Source organism: Gobius niger (genome assembly GCF_951799975.1).
Source record: "Gobius niger genome assembly, chromosome: 19".
Taxonomy (NCBI): Eukaryota; Metazoa; Chordata; class Actinopteri; order Gobiiformes; family Gobiidae; genus Gobius; species Gobius niger.
In genome coordinates, this window is record NC_136870.1 from 6452944 (window position 1) to 6474166 (window position 21223).

Here is a 21223-nt window from a genome sequence, read left to right on the forward strand (position 1 = left end):
TAAGATTCCTACTGATAAATTTAAACCATTTTTATCAGGTATTGACCACGTCCAAAATAGAAATAGACCAGTGAAAGTTACCAAGTGCTCTCAAGACTGACCGTTCCGTTAGCTTGACCACTTTTGACAACAACAAGACGTCGTGAAACTAAACTACCTTATGTTTCCAACAAATGCCTGGATAACCTTTTACTTAGGACTCCTACTGATAAATGTCAGCCGTTTTATCAGGTATTAACCATGCTTTAAAAAGTTATCGTCGAGTGAAAGTTACCAAACCTGACCAGCTTCATTAACTTTAACCTGACCACTTTTGACCAAAACATTAGCATTAGCAAAAGCCGCACTGCCCCTACACGGACAAAACGGGTACTAACATTGAAAATTCAAGCTATTTTTGCAATATTTGTTGATATACAGTATTATAAAGACACTTACCGCCAGGGAAGAGCTGCAGATTCGGTGCCATGATCGATCAAAGTTGAGCGTTGGTTTGTAAATCTGGAAAAAACACACACAAGCACAGAAACAAAGTGTTAGAAAGCGTTTTGAATGTGTCTATGAGCAAGAACTGACAGAAACTTGGTGAGAAATGAAGATACAGACCTCTCGTGTAATCTCTCAGTCGAGCGTCAAAGTGACTGTGAAAAATGACGTTCCAGTTGCGGTTTATATAGCGCGCCTGTTGCCAATGGCAACGACGCCAACGACGCCGAGGCCACGAGTCATGACACACACGTGAGATTTATTAAAAGCAATAAAAATAATAATGATAATGATAATAAATAAATAAAAAATATTAGAATTTTAGCCCAATACCAACAGTCCATTCCAGCAACAGCACTGCATAAAATTAAATGCAGACTTGGGGGGCGAGGGAGGAATCAGTTCTGCTCCATTGTTCTAAGAGGTGGTCCCAGGTCTTATTGGACTTTGGAGACTGACTGTGCTCACCAAAGTTGTATGATCTGTTGGCAGATTGTGCCATTGATTGATGTTGGTCATCTTTGGCAAAGCAACTTTTTAACATGGTTGCTGGACAGAGTAGGCTGGCTAAAATATGTATAACTGTATCATCAGCATCACTGTGAAAGTTGACTGTGTCGAGGGCAGTGAGTAGCTTACTGTTAAAATTGTCAACAATAAAATCACAGGTAGCAGATAAAGTCACTGGAGGAATGTGTTGTAAAGCATAAAAACATTTTGCAGCCACTTCAGGGGTCAAATTAAAATTACTCACAGTCTTTGCCGAGGACTTTCGCTGTATCAAAGCGGTGACATTAAAAAACAGGCAGTAATGGTCAGAGACAGCCAAGTGGACGATAGAGGACACAGTAGTGGACAGGCCATACGTGATGACCAGGTCCAGACTGTGTCCTTTCTCGTGACGTGTTGTGTGAAAACCATGTAGTGAAGAACATTCAGAAACTCGGTTGAAATGGGGTCTAAGAGGTTGTCTATGTGTAGATTAAAATCACTGGTTAGAATTATCAGATTAAAAGAGCTATGTAAAATTGATAGAAACTCTGAGAATTCATTAATAAATAGGGGACATCTTTTGGGCGGTCTTTAGATAGTGACACATAAAATCGGGGGCTACTAAAAATAATTGGGTGGCGCTCGAAACTCAAGTATTAATCAAATAAAATAGTTTTTGTGGCAAGAGTGTCTATGCTTATAGAGGCAGTCCCACCACCCCTTTTTCCATTTCTAGTTGAAAAGGCACCATGCTAGAAGTGAGTAAATAAACAAGTGCCGTTTTTGTCATTGTACAACCAAACTGTGTCCTGTGGGCCAACCTGACCAGCATGTTTTTGGAGGTAGTTTTGGTTTTGGTGGCTGGCTGCCTTCAGTGCTCCTCTGATCCTCTGAAATGGTGCACCGCCTCCTCCTTTGACAATGTTTCAGAGCGTGGTGTCCTGCACTGGTCAGCTCCTCCTCCTCCTTCTTCCTCCTGCGCAGCTCCCTCCGCTCCACAACAGTCTTTCACCATCTTCTCCTTTGTCCCTTCCTTGTTTCCTGTAGCAGCTCTTGTGATGCCATCATTGTGCTGCAGGTGTGGGGGCTCTCGGTGCCACTTCAGTGTTTCAGAAGAAGAAATGTGTAGGTCTCATATGCCCTTAGCTCATATAAACCCAAATAATTTACCTGAAGAATAAAGTATATAAACACAAACTACATCTATTTTATGTGTCAAAGTAAAGGTTTTTCTTTTCGAACTGTGGAACGAGTAACAATCATTTTTGCTCATGTAAAAGTACACATACTTCATTCAAATATGACTCAAGTAGAAGTATAAAGTATCAATCAATCAATCAAACTTTATTTATAAAGCGCTTTTCATACCGAAAGGTATCACAAAGTGCTTTACAGATTACAACATTTAAAACAATGCGCCTGGAACAACCTCCCATATATGTATATTTATATAGTAGGATTAAATAAATAGATTAGTCAGTTAAAAGCTAAGCTAAAAAGGTGGGTCTTGAAAACATGAACGTTCTCTGCAGCCCTGAGCTCCTCCTCAGCCCTGAGCTCCTCCTCAGGTCTGAGCTCCTCCTCAGCCCTGAGCTCCTCCTCAGCCCTGAGCTCCTCCTCAGCCCTGAGCTCCTCCTCAGGTGGTTCCAGAGGCGAGGGCCGTAATATTGGAAAGACGCCTCACCATGAGTCTTTTTGTTGACTTTAGGAATAACTAGGAGACCCCTGAGGAGGAGCGAAGGGGCCGTGAAGGATCGTACGGTAAAAGCAGTTCTGAAAGATAAGAAGGACCAAGACCATTAAGACATTTAAAAACCATTAAAAGAACTTTAAAATCGACCCTGAAACACACGGGCCAATGCAGCGATTCTCAAACCGGTGTAATGTGGTCCCGCCTCCTGGTCTTCCTCAGGACACGAGCTGCTCTAAACCTGAGATCCTCTTTTTGGGAAGACCAGAAAGCAGGGCATTACAGTAGTCGATACGACTGGTGATAAAAGCATGCATGAGCGTCTCCGTGTTGGCCCGAGAGAGAATGGGGCGACTCTGGCTATGTTCTTTAGATGTAAAAACCTATCTTTGTGATATTCTTAATGTGTGGAATAAACGCCAGCTCAGAGTCAAAGATCACACCAGGTTCTTCACCTGTGAGGAAGGATTCATAGACAGTGACTGTAGTTTGGGTAAAAGTCTCTCTCTCTGGGCCTCAGGGCCGATGATTAACGTTTCAGTTGGCTAAAATATAGTAAAAAATAAAGTAGGCCTACCATATTTTAAAACTACTCAGGGCAATGACTTCAAAAAGTAACTGGAGAACTACTAGCTTTTGATGTGGGCTGTAACACCATGTGAGCAACAAGCTATTTTGAAGTGGGTGGATTGCAACTTGGAATGGTTACAATCATCATGTAGGCTATTTTTTTACATGGAATATTTGAGCCACGTATCAGTGATGAAGCACATCTGCCTCTGCAGTGTGTGACCTGATGTGTGAAGATAAGATGTGATAAGATAGGACTTTATTGATCTTACAATGGAGAAATTCACTTGTTCTCTCAGCTCTCAAGAAACACTCAGGGGCTGCAAAATAGGCAATCAAGTAATAGTAACTAGACATATTACTTGATATATCCTGTGAGTTTTATTCCTTGATTCTTGCACACTAGGGATAATTAACAGTATTCAAACATAATGATCATTGCGGAGTGTAATCATCATGGAGGGGTCGGGCTGGACAAGTTATTCAATTCTTCCTACTCCCTTTGAGCAGCACTGCACTTATGCTTATTATGTTGTGAATAATTCTGTAAATTATATGTATACTACACCTGTATGCTTCTTTTATGTTGCTCAAACAAACTAAACTAAACATCATGTCAATTTTGAAATATGAAAACCATGAGCGATATATTCTGTAGCCGACTTTCAATCCAACACTCGGAGGCGCAGGCCAGTCCATAACATCAATACCTTCATCATGCAGGACCTGCTGACACACTCTTGCCACATGTGGCCTGGCATCAGGCAACAGAAGGAACCCAGGGCCACAGCACCAGCATATGGTCTTACATTAGGTCTGAGGATCTCATCCCGGTCCCCAATGCCAGTCAGGGAACCTCTGGCTCGCACATGGAGGGCTGTGCGGCCCTCCAATGAAATGCCTCCCCAGACCATCACTGACCCACCACCAAACCGGTCATGCTGGATGATGTTGCAGCAGCAGAACGTTCTCCAGGGCGTCTCCAGACTCTGTCACGTCTGTCACATGTGCTCAGGGTGAACCTGCTCTCATCCGTGAAGAGCACAGGGCACCATTGGCCAATCTGCCAATCGCTGTGTTCTCGGGCAAATGCCAATCGTGCTGCACGGTGTTGGGCAGTAAGCACCGGCCCAACTTGTGGACGTCGGGCCCTCATACCACCCTCATGGAGTCGGTTTCTGACCGTTTGAGGACCAACATGCACATTTGTGGCCCTCTGGAGGTCATTTTGTAGGGCTCGGGCAGTGCTTCTCCTGTTTCTCCGTGCACAAATGAGCAGATAGCGGTCCTGCTGCTGGGTTGTTGACCTCGGTCGGCCCCCCCAGGTCTCCTGGTGTACTGGCCTGTCTCCTGGTATCTCCTCCATGCTCTGGACACTGCGCTGGGAGACACAGCAAACCCTCCTGCCACAGCACGAATGGACGTGTCATTTTGGATGAGCATCAGTCCCTGAGCAACTTCTGTAGGTTGTAGATGCTCCTCATGATACCTCTAGTGGTGAGAACACTGGACAAATGCAAAAGTGTTCCAAAAATACGGTACAAAGGATGAAGACAGGGAAATGGTCTGTGGTCACCACCTGCAAAACCATTCCTCTTTTGGAGTGATCTTGCTAATTGCCGCTCATTTCCACCTGTGTCTGTTTAATTTCCACAACACCAAGTGAAACTGATTCACAATAAGCGTGACTTCCTAACTGGACAGTCTGATATCCCAGAAATTTGACTGACTTGGAGTGACATTGTGTTTTTTGAGTGTGCCCTAAGTTTTTGTAAGCAGTGTATAATGTCAGGTTGAACTGAATGTTTTCCAAAATACATGCACTTAAAGATTACACGAGCATGTCTGGAAGTTATAACAACAGAATATTGAATAAAAGTTCATTTATTTTAGTAATTCAAAGTGAGTTGGATTGCATGAGTGGTGCCAACCATGACAAATAAGACAGTTGGTTCAGAATGCCATGCTACTGTGTGCACAACATCTATGTTACACGTGATCTAATGTGACGTTGTTAGTTACATATTTCTTTAAGATAGACCTGGACCCCATTACCTCCTGTGTGAGGCTGAACCCACCAGAACACTGCTTTACTTTGTTGTATTTATCATTTTTAATTGAAAGATGTGTGACATTGGTTGACCTGTTCTGTTGATTAAAGCAATGATACACAGTAAACAGATGAAAAGTGTTCTGATTATCTCAAAGACACACTACAGACCATTGAAATGATTCCATCCAAAGGTGTACTATGCACAAAAGCATTTTAGAGCTGCCAGTGTGGCCACATGGGTGTAATGTAAAACACTAACCACACGAGGGCAGTATTTCTTCAGAAATAACAGCTTCCCTTATTGCCAAGAAATCTGAATTCCTACTTCTTATCCATCCATTCTTGTTTATTTCCACCATTGATCCAGGATTGATTACTTCTTCTACAACTAAACGCGACAACCAAATAGTGTTTCAAAGCTGTGATTGGAGAACCATAAACCTGCCTCCTTGACAAAAAGCTGTTTGTGTGTGAGCGGCAGATTCTTCTCCGGGACCCGCAGCCTGGAGCCCGTGTCCGTTTGGTTCCATCTCCAGGCAGAAATGGCAGCTGACTCTGTAGCACCTGAAGAAGCCCTGGTGTTTGTGAACCACTGGACTTGCAAAAACAAGGACGTTGACCCTCTGTGTCTCACAACTACAAACTAACCTGTTATGACCAGACCACTGTAATGTAATGGTGCAACTGAAAAAACAAACTCCTCTGTCTCTCATTGAGGCAAAATCTGGGCTGTTTATAAAACTGTACTTGTAACAACTCCCCAATGCTTTCTAAATAAGCTCTGAACAAAAAAGACAATACAAATCATCATTCTTATTTACTTACGTTTATTTGTCACTGCTCAAAGTGTTGTACAGGTGGCGCTGCACAGTCAGGGGGACACATCATAAGGACACGGCTGCAGCGCCGTCTCACCTCTGCCGGAGCTCCTCTACGGGCAGGTCAGGGACATGTGACTTCCACAAGAAAGGAAGACAGTGGTGCAGATGGTAGAGCGGGTCGTCTTGTGACCGGAGGGCCGGCGGTTCCAATTCCGCAGATGCAAACCGTCATCGTGTCCTTGGGCAAGACACTTCCCCCTCCTTGCCTCCGGTGTCTGTGTACACTGGTGTATGAATGACAGAGTGAATGGGTGAGTGGTTCCTTGATGTAAAGGTGCTATATAAATGTGAGCATTTACCCTTTAGAGCGGGTGGTCTCGTGATCAGAAGGTGGGATTCCTGGCTCCTGAGCGTTGTGTCCTTGGGCATGTGGTCCACCTGGCCTCCAGTACCTGTGCACATCGGTGTATGAATGAGAGCCAATGGATGAGCGGCTCCTTCTTTATATATACACATATATAAATATACATATAATGTTGAGACAATTTACCATTTATAAAGAGCAGCGGCCTCCTGAGAAATCACAGGTCACTCCGAGGTCGTGTGGCGTCGGGTCAGGACGTCCTCTGCTGGTGCGGCGATCACTCCCAGTTGTTTCCCCTGTAAACAAACAAAACAAAAACACACACAACCCGACCGCCGAAAACTAACAGTCCTATTCATCTCCAATATTCATGTATCATAAATGGAAGGCATTAGGTGAAGACGTTTTGGCCCATTTTAAATTAACTTTTATTATAATAAGCTCCTTCTCTGTCACACCTTTTAATATTGGTTTTGTTTCTTTTGACAAACCAAAATCAAGTGCAAAGAGTCAAATCCTTTTATTAAACATGTTAATACAGTTAATACAATACCAAACAAAAACATGAGAAACGGGGGAAGTAGGGAGTGTCCCACAAACTGCTGAGTTCATGGACAAACCCAAATCTCCTGGTTACAGTTTATTACAGTCAGCAAGTGTGAATGGACCGGCTCCAAACACACACTTACCTTACAGTACAGCAGTCAGTCATTCACCCACACACGCTCTCCACTCACACATCTACACTGGGGCAATGCGGGTCAAGTGTCTTGCCCAAGGACACAACGACAGTGTGCGCTGCCAGTATTAGAGATCGAACCACCAACCTTTGAATTAGAGGTGGAACTCTACCAGCTGAGCCACTGCTGCCCCAGGACAACGTTCAGTTTACAACACACACAGCTAAAATACAGAGAAGCAGTCGCACCAACAACCCTCTGGTTATGGGACGTCCTGTCTAACCCTGCTCTGCCCCGAGTGGAAAACAACCCTCTGGTTATGGGACGTCCTGTCTAACCCTGCTCTGCCCCGAGCGGAAAAGGGCCGACACAAAGAGAAGACACTTTTTTCACTCACTTTGTCTTAAAGTGCAACAGTTATGACTAAGAGTAGAATAAATAGAGTCATTTTTAAACAGATACTTTTACATTTAGAAAACTAGAAACACAGATACTTTTACCACATTGTTTTATGTCTTTTGTTTTTAGAGCTCACACATAATATTACTACTACTACTACTACTACTACTACTACTACTACTACTACTACTACTACTACTACTACTACTACTACTACTACAGGTACTACTATTACTACTACTACTGCTACTACTACTACTACTACTGCTACTACTACTACTAGAAATGTTTTTTGTCTTTTTGTTTATAGAGCACACAAAAATACGACTACTACTACTATTACTATTACTATTACTACTACTACTACTACTACTATTATTATTACTACTACTACTACAGAAACGTGTCTTTTGGTGTTTGAAGCACACGCAGACACGACTAAGTGAAGGTTATCTACAGGTCAAAGGTCAGCGCGTGGACGGTGGTAAATGTCGCCATTACGGACTTTCCAGGTCCGGAATTCAGAGGCTAAAGTTCAGTCCGAGTCTGAATCCGGGTCCTGGAACAGGTGGGGGTGGAGGAAGTAGCGGGTGAAGCCTCCGGACGTCCCAGCTGAAGTGGAGGGGCCGTCGGAGTCTTCAGAGGAGGAGAGGCGGGGGCGCTTGGCGTCGTCTTCCTCGTCTTCATCATATTCATCCCTGCTGCGCTTGGATCCGCCGAGGGGCAGGAAGTCCGGAGCAGGGCCTGAAGACAAATCCAGGACGGGACGGGAGGGTGCAGGGAGAGAGAGCTGAGCGAGGTCCTGACGGTGAAGCGCTTCCTCTTCCATCCTCTGCAGGGCGCTGAAGGCTGGAGACGGGCTCTCTGCTCGCTGCTGTGGGGCAGGGATCTGGGGAAGACCCACCGGCTCCACAGCTTGAGCAGGAGGGGCCCGGAGCTCCTGTCCAGGAACGTGCAGGTCTTCATCCTCCTCTTCATCTTCCTCTTCAAGACTTCCGTAGCCAGAGTCCCCGTCGTCCCAGTCCTCCTCCTCCTCCTCCTCTTCATCAGAAAGGGCGAACACCTGCAACAAAACAGGAGCCCAATGCACATGAACCTCACCTCCGTCGTCCGCGTCTGAGTCGACCGCCTCCGCTGGAGCGTCCTCTGGGTCGTCCCACGGGTCGTCCCACGGGTCGTCCCACGGAGGGAACCACGGAGCGTCCACAGGGTCTGAAAAGTACAAACATGAGCAACTCGCACCAACCAGAGTTCATTTTGACAACATGTTTTTAGTTCTAGTCTTTTGACGGAAATGCAATTCAATTTTAGACACGATTCAGTCAAATAGTTCTCTTCAATTTCAGTCTAGTTTTAGTCGACTAAAATTGCAGGTAAAATTTTGTCGACCGAATCTAAGACAAACTTTTTATTTATTCTGATCATATTTAATCCAGGTCCTCGGCTTCATGGAGCTTCTCCTCATGAACAAAGCTCAGAGCTGTTCCTTTGGCACTGACTGTAAATGACATGAGGCTCTTTCAAACTGTCATTGGAAGTTTGGATGATTTTAGCTTCTTCTTTACATTTTTATCTAATATCTGGACATTTTAGTCATAGTTTTAGTCTCATTAACAACTTTTAACTTAGTTTTAGTCCAATTTTAGTCGACAAAAACATACATTGAATAAAATTATGACTAAATATTTGAGTCAACAAAATGAACACTGGCACCAACAAATGTAATTCATGTTAATAATTCAATATGACTGACCTCAGGCTGGCATCTCTGGTGTAAGTTTACAGGGCACCTGGTAATGCCATCCAAACCTAACAACGCATCAAAAGTGAACCAATATTAATCTACTTTTAAGCAAAGCAAATGCATTTCTGAGAAATAATCGACCAATTTAGAATGTTGGACTGGAAAGGTTTACATCAAACAACGATGATTTTCGACGCCCAGAAACTAAACTATCTCAGTTTTCCATCAAATTCCTTGATGACGTTTTACTTAAGATTCCTACTGATAAATTTAAACAATTTTTATCAGGTATTAACCACGTCCAAAATAGAAATAGACCAGTGAAAGTTACCAAGTGCTCTCAAGACTGACCGTTCCCTTAGCTTGACCACTTTTTACAACAAGACGTCGTGAAACTAAACTACCTTATGTTTCCAACAAATTCCTCCATAACCTTTTACTTAGGACTCCTACTGATAAATGTCAGCCATTTTTATCAGGTATTAACCACGCACAAAAAAGAAATCGTCGAGTGAAAGTTACCAAACCTGACCAGCTTCCTTAGCTTTAGCTACTTTGACCACTTTTGACCAAAACATTAGCATTAGCAAAAGCCGCACTGCCCCCACACGGACAAAACGGGTACTAACATTGAAAACTCAAGCTATTTTTGCAATATTTGTTGATATACAGTATTATAAAGACACTTACCGCCAGGGAAGAGCTGCAGATTCGGTGCCATGGTCAATCAGAGTTGAGCGTTGGTTTGTAAATCTGGAAAAAACACATACAAGCACAGAAACAAAGTGTTAGAAAGCGTTTTGAATGTGTCTATGAGCAAGAACTGACAGAAACTTGGTGAGAAATGAAGATACAGACCTCTCGTGTAATCTCTCAGTCGAGCGTCAAAGTGACTGTGAAAAATGACGTTCCAGTTGCGGTTTATATAGCGCGCCTGTTGCCAATGGCAACGACGCCAACGACGCCATGACACAGAAGTTTGATTTATTATGATAATGATAATAATAATAATAATAATAATAATAATAATAATAATAATAATAATAATAATAATAATAATAATAATAATAATAATAATAATAATAATAATAATAAGCTTTTGTCTTTAATACTTATTATAGTAAGAAATTAAACTAATTCGAAACTTACTCTAATATCAAAACACCAATGGGAAATATAACGTCACATCACTTTATTTCATGTCCCCGATAGGGCAATTAGTTTTGCAGCACAAGATACATAAAAATAGATTCATAAAAACAGACAAGAACAATAAAAATGCATTCATTCATCAGTTCAAACAAGATGCCGAAGTGCAAAACCTTACAACAGGACAAGAGAATACAACAACTTTTTTTTTTTTTTTTATCCAACCACTCTTTTGGTACAATTGTAACTGATTAGCACCTGTGTTTCCAGAGCGAGGCCAATGTGCTGCAGATCTCCACCACTCGCTCGGATGAGATGCTTCTTCTCCGGGATTCATATAAGTCTGTAGATGTAGATCAGATGTAGACCAGGCAACGGGAGGGAACACAGTCAAGCTCTGGTACAAGAAGGACAATCACGGGCCGATCCGGGTCATGACAGTGGTGCCAGCTGAAGCAGCAGAAGCTTATGAGAAGAGAGGATTGGTGGTCATCAATAAGAACCTCAACAGTGGCAACTGTGGCCAGCACATGTTCCTGGCCATGGACTGGTTCTGGTATGAGTAGACAGGCATTCTCATCTGTTCTTGACAGGTTTTTGTGTCTGTATTCTGCAAAATAAAGCATCCATTACTATATACATTGCTTTTGTTTGGTTTCCTGTACATTGATTTACCTTCTTACTCAAACATAAATATTTGACTTATTGGGTCACCAGATATAAGAGAATAAGTTGTACTTCATACATGTAGTCTGCACACAGCTCATCAGTCCTGTTAACAAGTACACACGTCATGTAGAGTTTTTAGCTAACTGTCCAGCACATGGTTTACATTAACTTAATAAAAAGAGAAAACGTTTTTTTTTTTTACATGGCTGAGCTTCTACATGTTGGCTCTTGCAGTCTACACATGTTTTTACAATACATTTTGACAATAGCAATTTATTCCTTTGCGCAGACAGAGGGAGACATCCAAGGCACATTGTACTGTTTTTCTCTTAAAGTGACAGTACAGGCATAAATGACCAACCATTTCTACATAGTAATAATATGGCTAACTTGCTTTTAACTGTGAAAGCGTATGGGAACAATGCCATCATTTGTTATGAACCCCAGTGGAAGACACTTGATAACAATAGTGCACCACTCCTCTAGCACAGAGTCCAGAGGCCTATTGTTCCTTGTGTGGCGCTTTACGTACTGTGTAAAAGCAGCAGCGTGCGGGGGTGTTGCATCATCATAATCACAATGATAACAAATAAAGACTATACATATCTCACTTTGCATGTAATCAGTCAATCATTAGTTTCACAGTTTAAGTTGAATAACAGAAGTGAATGCACTTTTTCATGATAGTCTAATGCTATGACGAGCACCTGTCTGTACCTGATTTATGAGTCAAATATGTTCTAATCAAATATAATATTTCTAATAAAAGTAAAAAATAAGTTATGACAGTGACAGTGCTGATGTTGTCGCTGTCCATGGTGCTGATCTTCTCTATGTAACGTGAGCCTCACAAACCATAGGCCTGTTTCATTGGGGACATTTTAAATGTACTTTTGCATTCATCCAAGACAATGCACATAATTGCTAATTTTCACAATAACAAAATCCAGGACTGAATGGCTTCAGTCCAGAGAGTGATGTTACACATACCCTATATAATATTAGATTAGATTAGATTAAAAAAAGAAAGAGACCTGGATCTGTGGTTGGCTTCATACATGTTTGTGTCATCCTGCACTATCCACCTGCTGATGTCATGACGTGGTGCAACTCTATTTTAAAGGGACTAAACAGAGTTTAAAAATGCTGCAATTAAGTATTTTCCTCCCCCTACATGTTCCAGCCATGTCCTAATGTGTAGAATGAGCTCAGACCTGTTCACCACAACTGCCTCTAAAATCCTGCACTGTCGCTCAGAAAGGTGTTACTTCGGGACCGAAGTGCTGTCACGCACGAGCTTAATATAGAAGGTGCAGTTAGACGTATGACCTGAGGTGGCAGTAGTGAGTATAAAATGGCATCTAGCCCCTTTAATATTGGATTCCCTTGGCATGAATGAAGATCAGTTTCCTTGAATTTACAGCCCTCTGGTGGACGCACGCGCTAACTGCAGACTGATACAAACAAACGTTTTTATTTATTAGTCCGCGCATTTATCGATGTTTAGAAATCCCCCCGAGATGAAGTGAACAGCCTGGAGTCCTTTAGAAACCTGGAGGTCAGTCCTCCTGTGACTGTGAGCGGAAAGAACTACCCCCTGGGACGCATCGTCCACGGAGGAGCCTTCCCTTTGTAAGTACACGACTTACACAATAGTACTTTTACTGTGCAGAAGTCTCCTCTTGGGAAGTATTTACACCCAGTGTAAAGTGTATTAATGTGTATGTTTTCTGCCATGTACAGTTTAATTTATTTATTTCAACTAGACACAGTAATTGGGTGATTCAAGTCAACCCAGTCCAGTTGACTCGACGATATTTTAAAATCTTTACAATCTATTAAGAGCCGAGGCTCCAGAGTAGGGCCTATAGAGCCCCTATATTACTAAATAAAAAGAATAATTATTTGACGACGTAATTGAAAAGTTCTTTGGAGATGTGATTAAATGGCAATATTTGTGGGAACAATACGAGAGTGCAGTCCACAAAAATCAGGACCAACAAATTCAGCTATTTAAGGTCATACCTTTCAGGTGAAATACCATCGCTGGGCTGGCTCTGTCAGACATAAATCATGATAACGCAATCCAACTGCTTCAAAATAGATTTGGCAGAAAAGATTTCATTATCAATGCCCACATGACCAAATTGCTCAACCTGAATCCTGTTAAAAATGTAATCGATGTCAAAGCGCTCAGATTGCTCTATGATGATTGTGAAATTCAAATCCGTAGCCTTACCTCTCTGGGTCCAATTTTAATGAAACTAATCCCTGACGACAGGACTTTAGAATTCAGTAAAGGTGTTGAAAATGACGACATTTGGAAAGTTGATGCGCTTATGGATTTTCTGAGAAAAGAAGTGGACAGCCGAGAGCGCACAGTGAACATGACAAGAAACAAACCAGAGAGCACGGACAAAGAAAGAGAAAACGACTCTCAAAGTCATTGGGCAATGCGCAAAAAACCTAATTAAATGATGACTGCATCTGCACTTTATGCATCGCACAATTATGAATGAAATTTTGAATGAAATATGTGCCTTTTCTGCGACAAAACTGATCACGTGTCCAAAGAATGTGATAAAATGAGTGTGCCTGAAAAACGAGAACGATCATTGAACTCCAATGATCCCACTGACACCATCATCTCAATCTCCCCAAGTGAATCAACACGAAACACGGTATTGCTCCAAACCGCCACCGTCTGGATTGAAACTCCTGTCAAAAGACAATGAACTCGCTGCCTTTTCGACGGAGGGAGTCAACGCAGTTTCGTGCGTAAAGACATTTCTGCGCCAAACCTGCCCAAAATCGGGGCTCTGATGGTCCCAAGCAAGTGAAATGTAATGTTGTAAAAATAAAACTGAGCAACACTCGAAATGGCCACAGTGTTGAAATTGGTGTGCTCAGGGGCGGACTGGGACTTAAAAACGGCCCTGGACTCTGACCAGCCTGGCCCAAATTAGCGTTGCCTAATTGTGCACTTCCACAAATACATTTTTTAACCTTTTACCGCCCGCCTTATCATTAACGAGTGCATTTCCCCCAGTTCGGCTTTTTATTATTATTATTTCATTCGTACTGAATCGTGCCTTTGTTTACAGATAAACCAGCATTAATTAATGCACCTTGTATTCCTTATTTATGAAAATAAACATTTTCATTGATAATGCACCTTATAATCAGGTGCGCCTAATGGTGCAATAAATACGGTATATAATAAAAAGGCATACTTTTTTCATATTAAGTTATTTAATGACTTTATTGATTGACTGCGGAATTCTTCCGCAGTCAATTATTGGTTTTCATGTTCTTTATTCCTCTTCCATCTTTTTCCCGATTTTCTAGAGCTTTCAGCACCTTCATGCTTTGTGCAATTTATGCAAGTTATGCATCAAAATGTTTCGCATGTTGAGGAGAAGGGTGCTATTACTTTTGGGACTTCTGCAACTTACGGTTTTTCCGCAATCGGCCAAAATGTTGGAGATTTTTCCCATTGACTTATAATGGAGCTGCCGCAAATCCATGCTTTTCTGCACTTTTTTCTGCATTTTATGCAATTTCTAGTTTTATTTGCAGTTTTTGGGATTGCTGGATGAAGGAAAATCGCATTGACCCCTCTTACTGCAAGACACATCTCATTCATATGGACTGTTGAAAAAGACTATTCTTCTAACCTACAACTACAATATCTGCAGCTAGTACTATGGTACTTTTCAGCACATGCCTGTAAGTAGAGACCTTTGCATACGGGTTAAGGTATCGGGCGCCTTAACCCGGCGTTTGGTTTATCCTGCAACGCTAGTTCTGCTTAAGGGGCCCACAGAATACTGCTTTTGTCATGTACAGTTCAACAAATATAGCACATTCAAGGTCCCTTATTAATGTAAGCACCTAGTGCTACAAAAACAAAAGTCTTTAACTGTGTGTAAAAAGTGCATAAGCTGTCATTTAAATAAATGTATTGCAATAGTAGTTTTAATTGTTTATTTAAGGTATTTTACACTATTGTTTGATTTTATATTGCATTTAGAGCTAAAGACCACGGCTGCCTGGTTTATAAAAAAGACAAAGTGATACAACATTTTTCATGGTAGAAATCTGGCAGCTGAATAAAAGGTTGCATCTTTAAATTTTAATCTTGAAACATGTAATTTTAAAAGGTTTAAAAGCCTTTTTGAATATATATATACTGATTCCGTAACCTTGTTTACATGTTTACTGTATTTTTTACGAGAATATTCTGACAACCACAGCTACCAAAGTTTTTTCGTAAAATGAAAAACTTTTTTTTTTTAGCTGTAGTTGTCATTTTTTCAGAGTTAAAAATACAGTAAGGTATTCTGTGAAGTTATTTGAGGTATAGCACTTAACATTTTTTAGCTTTTTCTGCAAACTGAATTTGTGGTTTCTGTGTTCCACATTGTTTTTCTGGATACTTTAGTACGTCTTTGCTGTGTCTTTGTGGAGGTTTGGTGGATCTGTTAATTTTGAGAGTTCAAAATGGTCCTGAAGAAAGCAGCTTCTTAAAGGTAAACAAAAGCTTATCAGCTAAACCCATTTGAGATCTACACAGTTCCTCTTCTGAGACACTGAAGAGGCACCAAGAGCCCCCACACCTGCAGCACAGAGGAGGCGTCACAGGACAATAAACAAAAAAGCCCCAAACGAGGAGATGGTGAAAGACTGCTTTGGAGCGGAGGGAGCTGCAGGAAGAGGAGGAGGAACGAGGAGGAGGAGCATTTACCAAAGTTTGTTGAGACCAAGAATAAATAAATCTATATAATATACAGCGTTTCTCTCTTGGATATGAATAAACCGTGTGTTAAATCTTTTACTCCCTGTTCCCTGTTGACTGAGCGAAGTAGATGAAACCATTTTATGAATGGATTAGACCCGCATAAGAGGAGATAAAACAAGCTTTAAAGTAATGCCGTGACTGAGGAGAGTCACGCTTTTACTTTGAGCAGTGATTTCATTGGAGATGGAACAGATGAAAAGCTCTGACACAAACATCTGAATAAAATAAATCCAAAACAGTCATAGGAACTTCATAGGAAACTGAGGTTCCACAGGCGAACCTCCTTTGGACAGACTGTGCTCTGTCAAAGGCACAACGTACTGGAATAGTCTTCCTTTATCAGAGAATTCAACTCTGGCCACTTTACACGCACTTCAAACAGTGGCTAAATGAAAACCAGGCTTGTGAACACTTTTAGTTGTTATTGTATTTATAGTGATTTGTTGTACAGTTTGTAAATTGTGTAGCCTGTGTGTCCTGCCCAGGGACTACAGAGGGAAACAAGCGTCTGTGCTATAATGTGGCAGAGTTACAGTGCACACGTGCTACTGTTCATTAATGTGCACTGTCCTTATCACAAAAAAAGAAAGAAAGAAAATGGAAATCTTGATATTCGGACAGACGAGTGGGCGGGGCGAAGCATGAGCCTGGCCGCTGATTGGAGGACCACTCAAAGGTCCGCGCTCCCTCACATAAAACGCGCAGCGCCTCGGTCTCAGCTCATTCTCTCTGTGTTTTATTCCACAGTAAGTAATCCAAACATGAGCGGCAGAGGCAAAACCGGCGGAAAGGCCCGCGCTAAGGCCAAGTCCCGCTCCTCCAGGGCCGGGCTGCAGTTCCCCGTGGGCCGTGTGCACAGGCTGCTCCGCAAAGGAAACTACGCTCAGCGCGTGGGCGCCGGAGCCCCCGTGTACCTGGCGGCCGTGCTGGAGTATCTGACCGCTGAGATCCTGGAGCTGGCGGGAAACGCAGCTCGTGACAACAAGAAGACCCGTATCATCCCCCGCCACCTGCAGCTGGCCGTGCGCAACGACGAGGAGCTCAACAAGCTGCTGGGAGGAGTGACCATCGCTCAGGGAGGAGTGCTGCCCAACATCCAGGCCGTGCTGCTGCCCAAGAAGACCGAGAAGGCCAAGTAAAGTGTCCGAGGCACTGACCACAACAACGGCTCTTTTAAGAGCCACCCACAGCCTCAGAAAGAGCCGCTTCAGTCACTGAGGGTCATGTGTTGGTTAATTCAGGCTGTGCGTAATGCGCATTTACGCATCGGCCGCGGTTCGTTTATAGTATTTAAAAGGCATGATTCCAAATCCAAACTAGCTCGTGACACTATTTACAAAGTATTATGTTTATTATATAAATTAGTCAATCATTAAAACTGCTTATGTTGAGACTGGAGGCAAAATGAATGAATATGAAGGACTAAAATAGCAGCATAATACATTGTTTTTGTTTTGCAAAAGACACTGCCCATTTCAGACTCTATGTACGTCATATGTTTTTTCCCTCTGTCAGGTTTTGTTTGAATAAGTAAAATCTGAATCATAATTATTGAGGAACAGTGTCGGGTGCTCAGAATAGCCGACTGTTTTCTGTAGTTACGCTTTCATTTGAGAGGATTTGGAATAGATTTACTTTCCTAAAATCAATATTTGTTTTCCCAAAATGACCTCTTTTCCTTCTAAAATGAAGTGAAGATGTGAAACTCTTTATGCCACAGCTCATACAAACAATGCACGTGTGCGTCACATGATCTGCTGTGCTTTTGCCAAGAGAGGTTTTCAGTTCCTAATGAATAACTATTACTTTCACAGACATTATACATAAATATAATGCAAATAAACATGAACGTAATATTCAAAATACTATACTCGGATTAGACAAAGTAACGGAATGTGTTACAAAATACATTTTAAGGCAAGTATTCTGGAACTAAATACACTCCCAAAGTATTATTCCCAACACTGCTTAGGAAGACCCCGCCTCCACGTGGGCACTATTTGAAAGTGACCAATAGAAAGTGAGCGTGTGCTCAGAGGGAGGAGCTCACAGTATAAAAGCAGCTCCTCTCGGCTCCTCTGCAGTTCTCTTCTCTGTCACAGTCAGGAGTAAATAAACATGGCCAGAACCAAGCAAACCGCGCGTAAATCCACCGGAGGCAAAGCCCCCAGGAAGCAGCTGGCCACTAAGGCCGCCCGTAAGAGCGCCCCGGCCACGGGAGGAGTGAAGAAGCCTCATCGTTACAGGCCCGGCACCGTGGCTCTGAGGGAGATCCGCCGCTACCAGAAATCCACCGAGCTGCTGATCCGCAAGCTGCCCTTCCAGCGCCTGGTCCGAGAGATCGCCCAGGACTTCAAGACCGACCTGCGCTTCCAGAGCTCCGCCGTCATGGCTCTGCAGGAGGCCAGCGAGGCTTACCTGGTGGGTCTGTTCGAGGACACCAACCTGTGCGCCATCCACGCCAAGAGGGTCACCATCATGCCCAAAGACATCCAGCTGGCCCGGCGCATCCGCGGAGAGAGAGCTTAGACACAACCGGCTCCTCTGAGGAAACAACGGCTCTTTTAAGAGCCACCACTTCATTAAAGAGCCGCTTCAGTCTGATATGAAATAACCCGAGGCTTTACATGACAAATTCTAGTGTAAGATTTAAATGATTAAACATGAGTATTAAATGAAACACCAGATATCTTCCTTGAAGAGTAAAGTACACAATCTATTTGTCACCTGATTTTACTCACTGTGGAATGAGTAGAGTTTTTTTTAGGAGTATATGCTGACTTTATCATATCACTGAAGTGAGTATATCATGATTACTAAGAAGTCAAATTACTTCAAAAGCTTACTCAAATACATGAGCTTCAGTAAATGTAACTTCCCACCTCTATAAGTAAAGATTTGTATTTATTTGCCTTTTAAAGTGTTTATATTCAAGATGCCTCTAGTTACGATCACTTGATTGCACATTTTCCTGTCTATCCGCAGGGGGGCGTGTTTCTTGAGAGCTGATGTAAGGGAATGTCTCCACTGCTCCATTCCCGCTGGTGCAGACAGTCGTTGTGTCCTTGTGCAAGACACTTCACCCTCCTTGCCTCCAGTGTCTGCCGCTGGTGTATTGTTGCAGCTTCTCAGCCTCAGCTGCACAAAGCGAGCGCTTCCAATGAACCGCTCTGGGTGGACCTTCAAACTTTAAAAGCATATTTTATTCATTGTTTGTTATGTCTGTCTTAAAGATGTGTCCGCTGAAAGAATGCTAAAATAACAGAAAGCAAAAGACACTTCTGATTGTCCGTCCGTATTTGCAAAATGTATGAATGAGTGAATGTGTGACTGGTTCCTTGATGTAAAGCGCCTCGAATGCCTAAAGCAGGTAGAAAGGGGCGATATAAATGTGACCATTTGAGATCAACGAAGTCCCGTCTTAAAGGAACAGGCCACCGTTCTTCCATACTGAGATATGTTCTTACCTGAGCTTAGACGAGTTGATACGTACATGTCTAGTCTTTGTGCCTGTGAAAAAGCTTGGTGGCTTCCAACTTCACCCCCGTTTGGAGCAATAGGAATACATTGGGAGAGGCCAAATGCTAAAAACATCTTTGGTCGTTTTGCGTGACAGAGTGCACGCGCAAAGACCAGACAGGTACACATCAACTCGTCTAAGCTCAGGCAAGAACATATCTCAGCATGGAAAAACGGTTCTCCATTGGCTTGGCTTATTTCTTGAAACAGAAATTACATTCTCAAAACAACAAATCTCCAAACCACTTGGCAATTGTTCACAACAGAATCGAATTTCTTATTGATTTCATCAAATTGCAAATGTCCATGTCTCAATGTCTCAGTACATCTTTGCCGATGATTAAGCGCATGTAGCCGACAATTAGCACAGTTTCCAAGTGAATCGATCTTGTTGATCTAAACTGTTGATTCTCAGTCTAGTGGTTTTTCGCTCCAAAACGTGTCAGCGTCATTTCATTGTTTAAGTCACATGCACAATAGTCTGATCAATTGTCAAAATTAGTTCCGCATGTTGAGGTGAAGGGTGCTATTACTTTTGGGACTTCTGCAATTTACGTTTTTTCCGCAATCGGCCAAAATGTCGGAGATTTTTCCCATTGACTTATAATGGGGCTGCCGCAAATCCATGCTTTTCTGCACTTTTTTCTGCATTTTCTGCAATTTCTGCACTTTGTGCATGTTCAGCTTCTGAAACTTGTGGGTTTTGAGAAAAAATTGTCCTTCTGCAGTTTTCCAGTTTTTTTATACAAGAGTTTGAAATGTTTGCATTGGTGTGTATGGGGGAATCCAGCCAATCGGGAGACTCCAGGACTTTCAGTCATTTGTGCAGCTTCTGCCAATCAAGCACTGAGGCCATTTCAACAGTTTGACCAGTTTATGGAATATAAACGTTTATGCAATATTAATAATTTATGTAAAGTAACCACTTTATGCATTTTAAACCGTTTATGCAACTTAAGAGTTTATACCATTTAGGATTTATGAATTTTAAAGAGTTTATGCAATTTACATAATTTATTTAAATCAACACATTCATGCATTTTACCACTTTATGCAGTTTATACGGTTTATGCAAATTAGATTATGCAAATTAAGCAATTTATGCAATTTGAAGAGTTTATGCAATTTCTGCATTCGCTTCCCGCAATTCCGCAGTCAATCGCAATGGCACAGCCATTGCATTTCTAGTTTTCATTGTTTTTTGTTTGTGTGTTATGTTACAGTTACAGTATGCTATGCTGAATAAATTTGCTTCTTAGTTATATCAGACTTGCCGTGGGTTGTAGGTGAGTGCGTGTGGCAAAAGGACTGGTCTTCTTCAGATCGTCTGGTCGAAGTGCGTTAGCGCGTCCCGTTGCTAATAAAGGACTTTACTGCAACATCATCAGAGCCTTGGATTCCTTTTGCCACACGCACTCACTTACAATACAAGGCAAGTCTGCTTCAACTCCATGTTCCACTTCATCCCGGAAGAGCACCTGATTTGTATAGATTTTGAGACATTTTAGAACATTTGCTCCCGACCCACCCTCCTCTTACAAGTGAAATGTTCTTTTTACTCTGCTGTATGGAAGTTACTTTATTTGTGTGAATGATAATGGTTACAATTTCCTTGGCAGTGTGAGTGCAATGTGTGATATCAAACCTTGGAGGCTACTATTACCCTCAAATCCTATTTCTTTGTTGTTCTTGTTGTTGGTGTTTTGTTTTTTTTCAGTTTTATACACAATTGTATTCTGTTAGACAAAAAAAGTAAAGTTGAACCACTGTGTTGTGCCGAACCATC

The 21223-nt window shown here is 42.1% G+C and overlaps 2 protein-coding genes and 1 long non-coding RNA gene across 3 annotated transcripts in view; 2 read left to right on the forward strand and 1 right to left on the reverse strand.

Moving 5' to 3' along the window:
• Window positions 1-494, reverse strand: part of LOC306978875 — a 1429-nt gene extending 935 nt beyond the window's left edge. Inside the window, exon 1 of the long non-coding RNA XR_013793930.1 lies at window positions 439-494. This is a non-coding gene — a long non-coding RNA (uncharacterized lncRNA). The remainder of the gene's footprint in view (window positions 1-438) is intronic.
• A 16185-nt stretch (window positions 495-16679) lies between these two features.
• LOC306978973 (histone H2A) lies at window positions 16680-17159 on the forward strand (the record flags this gene model as incomplete). Its single annotated transcript, XM_079577727.1, has 1 exon — window positions 16680-17159. One exon carries the CDS (start codon window positions 16680-16682, stop codon window positions 17055-17057), a length of 378 nt encoding a protein of 125 aa, XP_079433853.1. The 3' UTR covers window positions 17058-17159.
• Window positions 17160-18023: 864 nt separating this feature from the next.
• Window positions 18024-18516, forward strand: LOC306979010 (histone H3.2). Its single transcript, XM_079577778.1, has one exon. It carries the CDS (start codon window positions 18037-18039, stop codon window positions 18445-18447), a length of 411 nt encoding a protein of 136 aa, XP_079433904.1. The 5' UTR covers window positions 18024-18036; the 3' UTR covers window positions 18448-18516.
• The last annotated feature ends 2707 nt before the right edge of the window (window positions 18517-21223 follow it).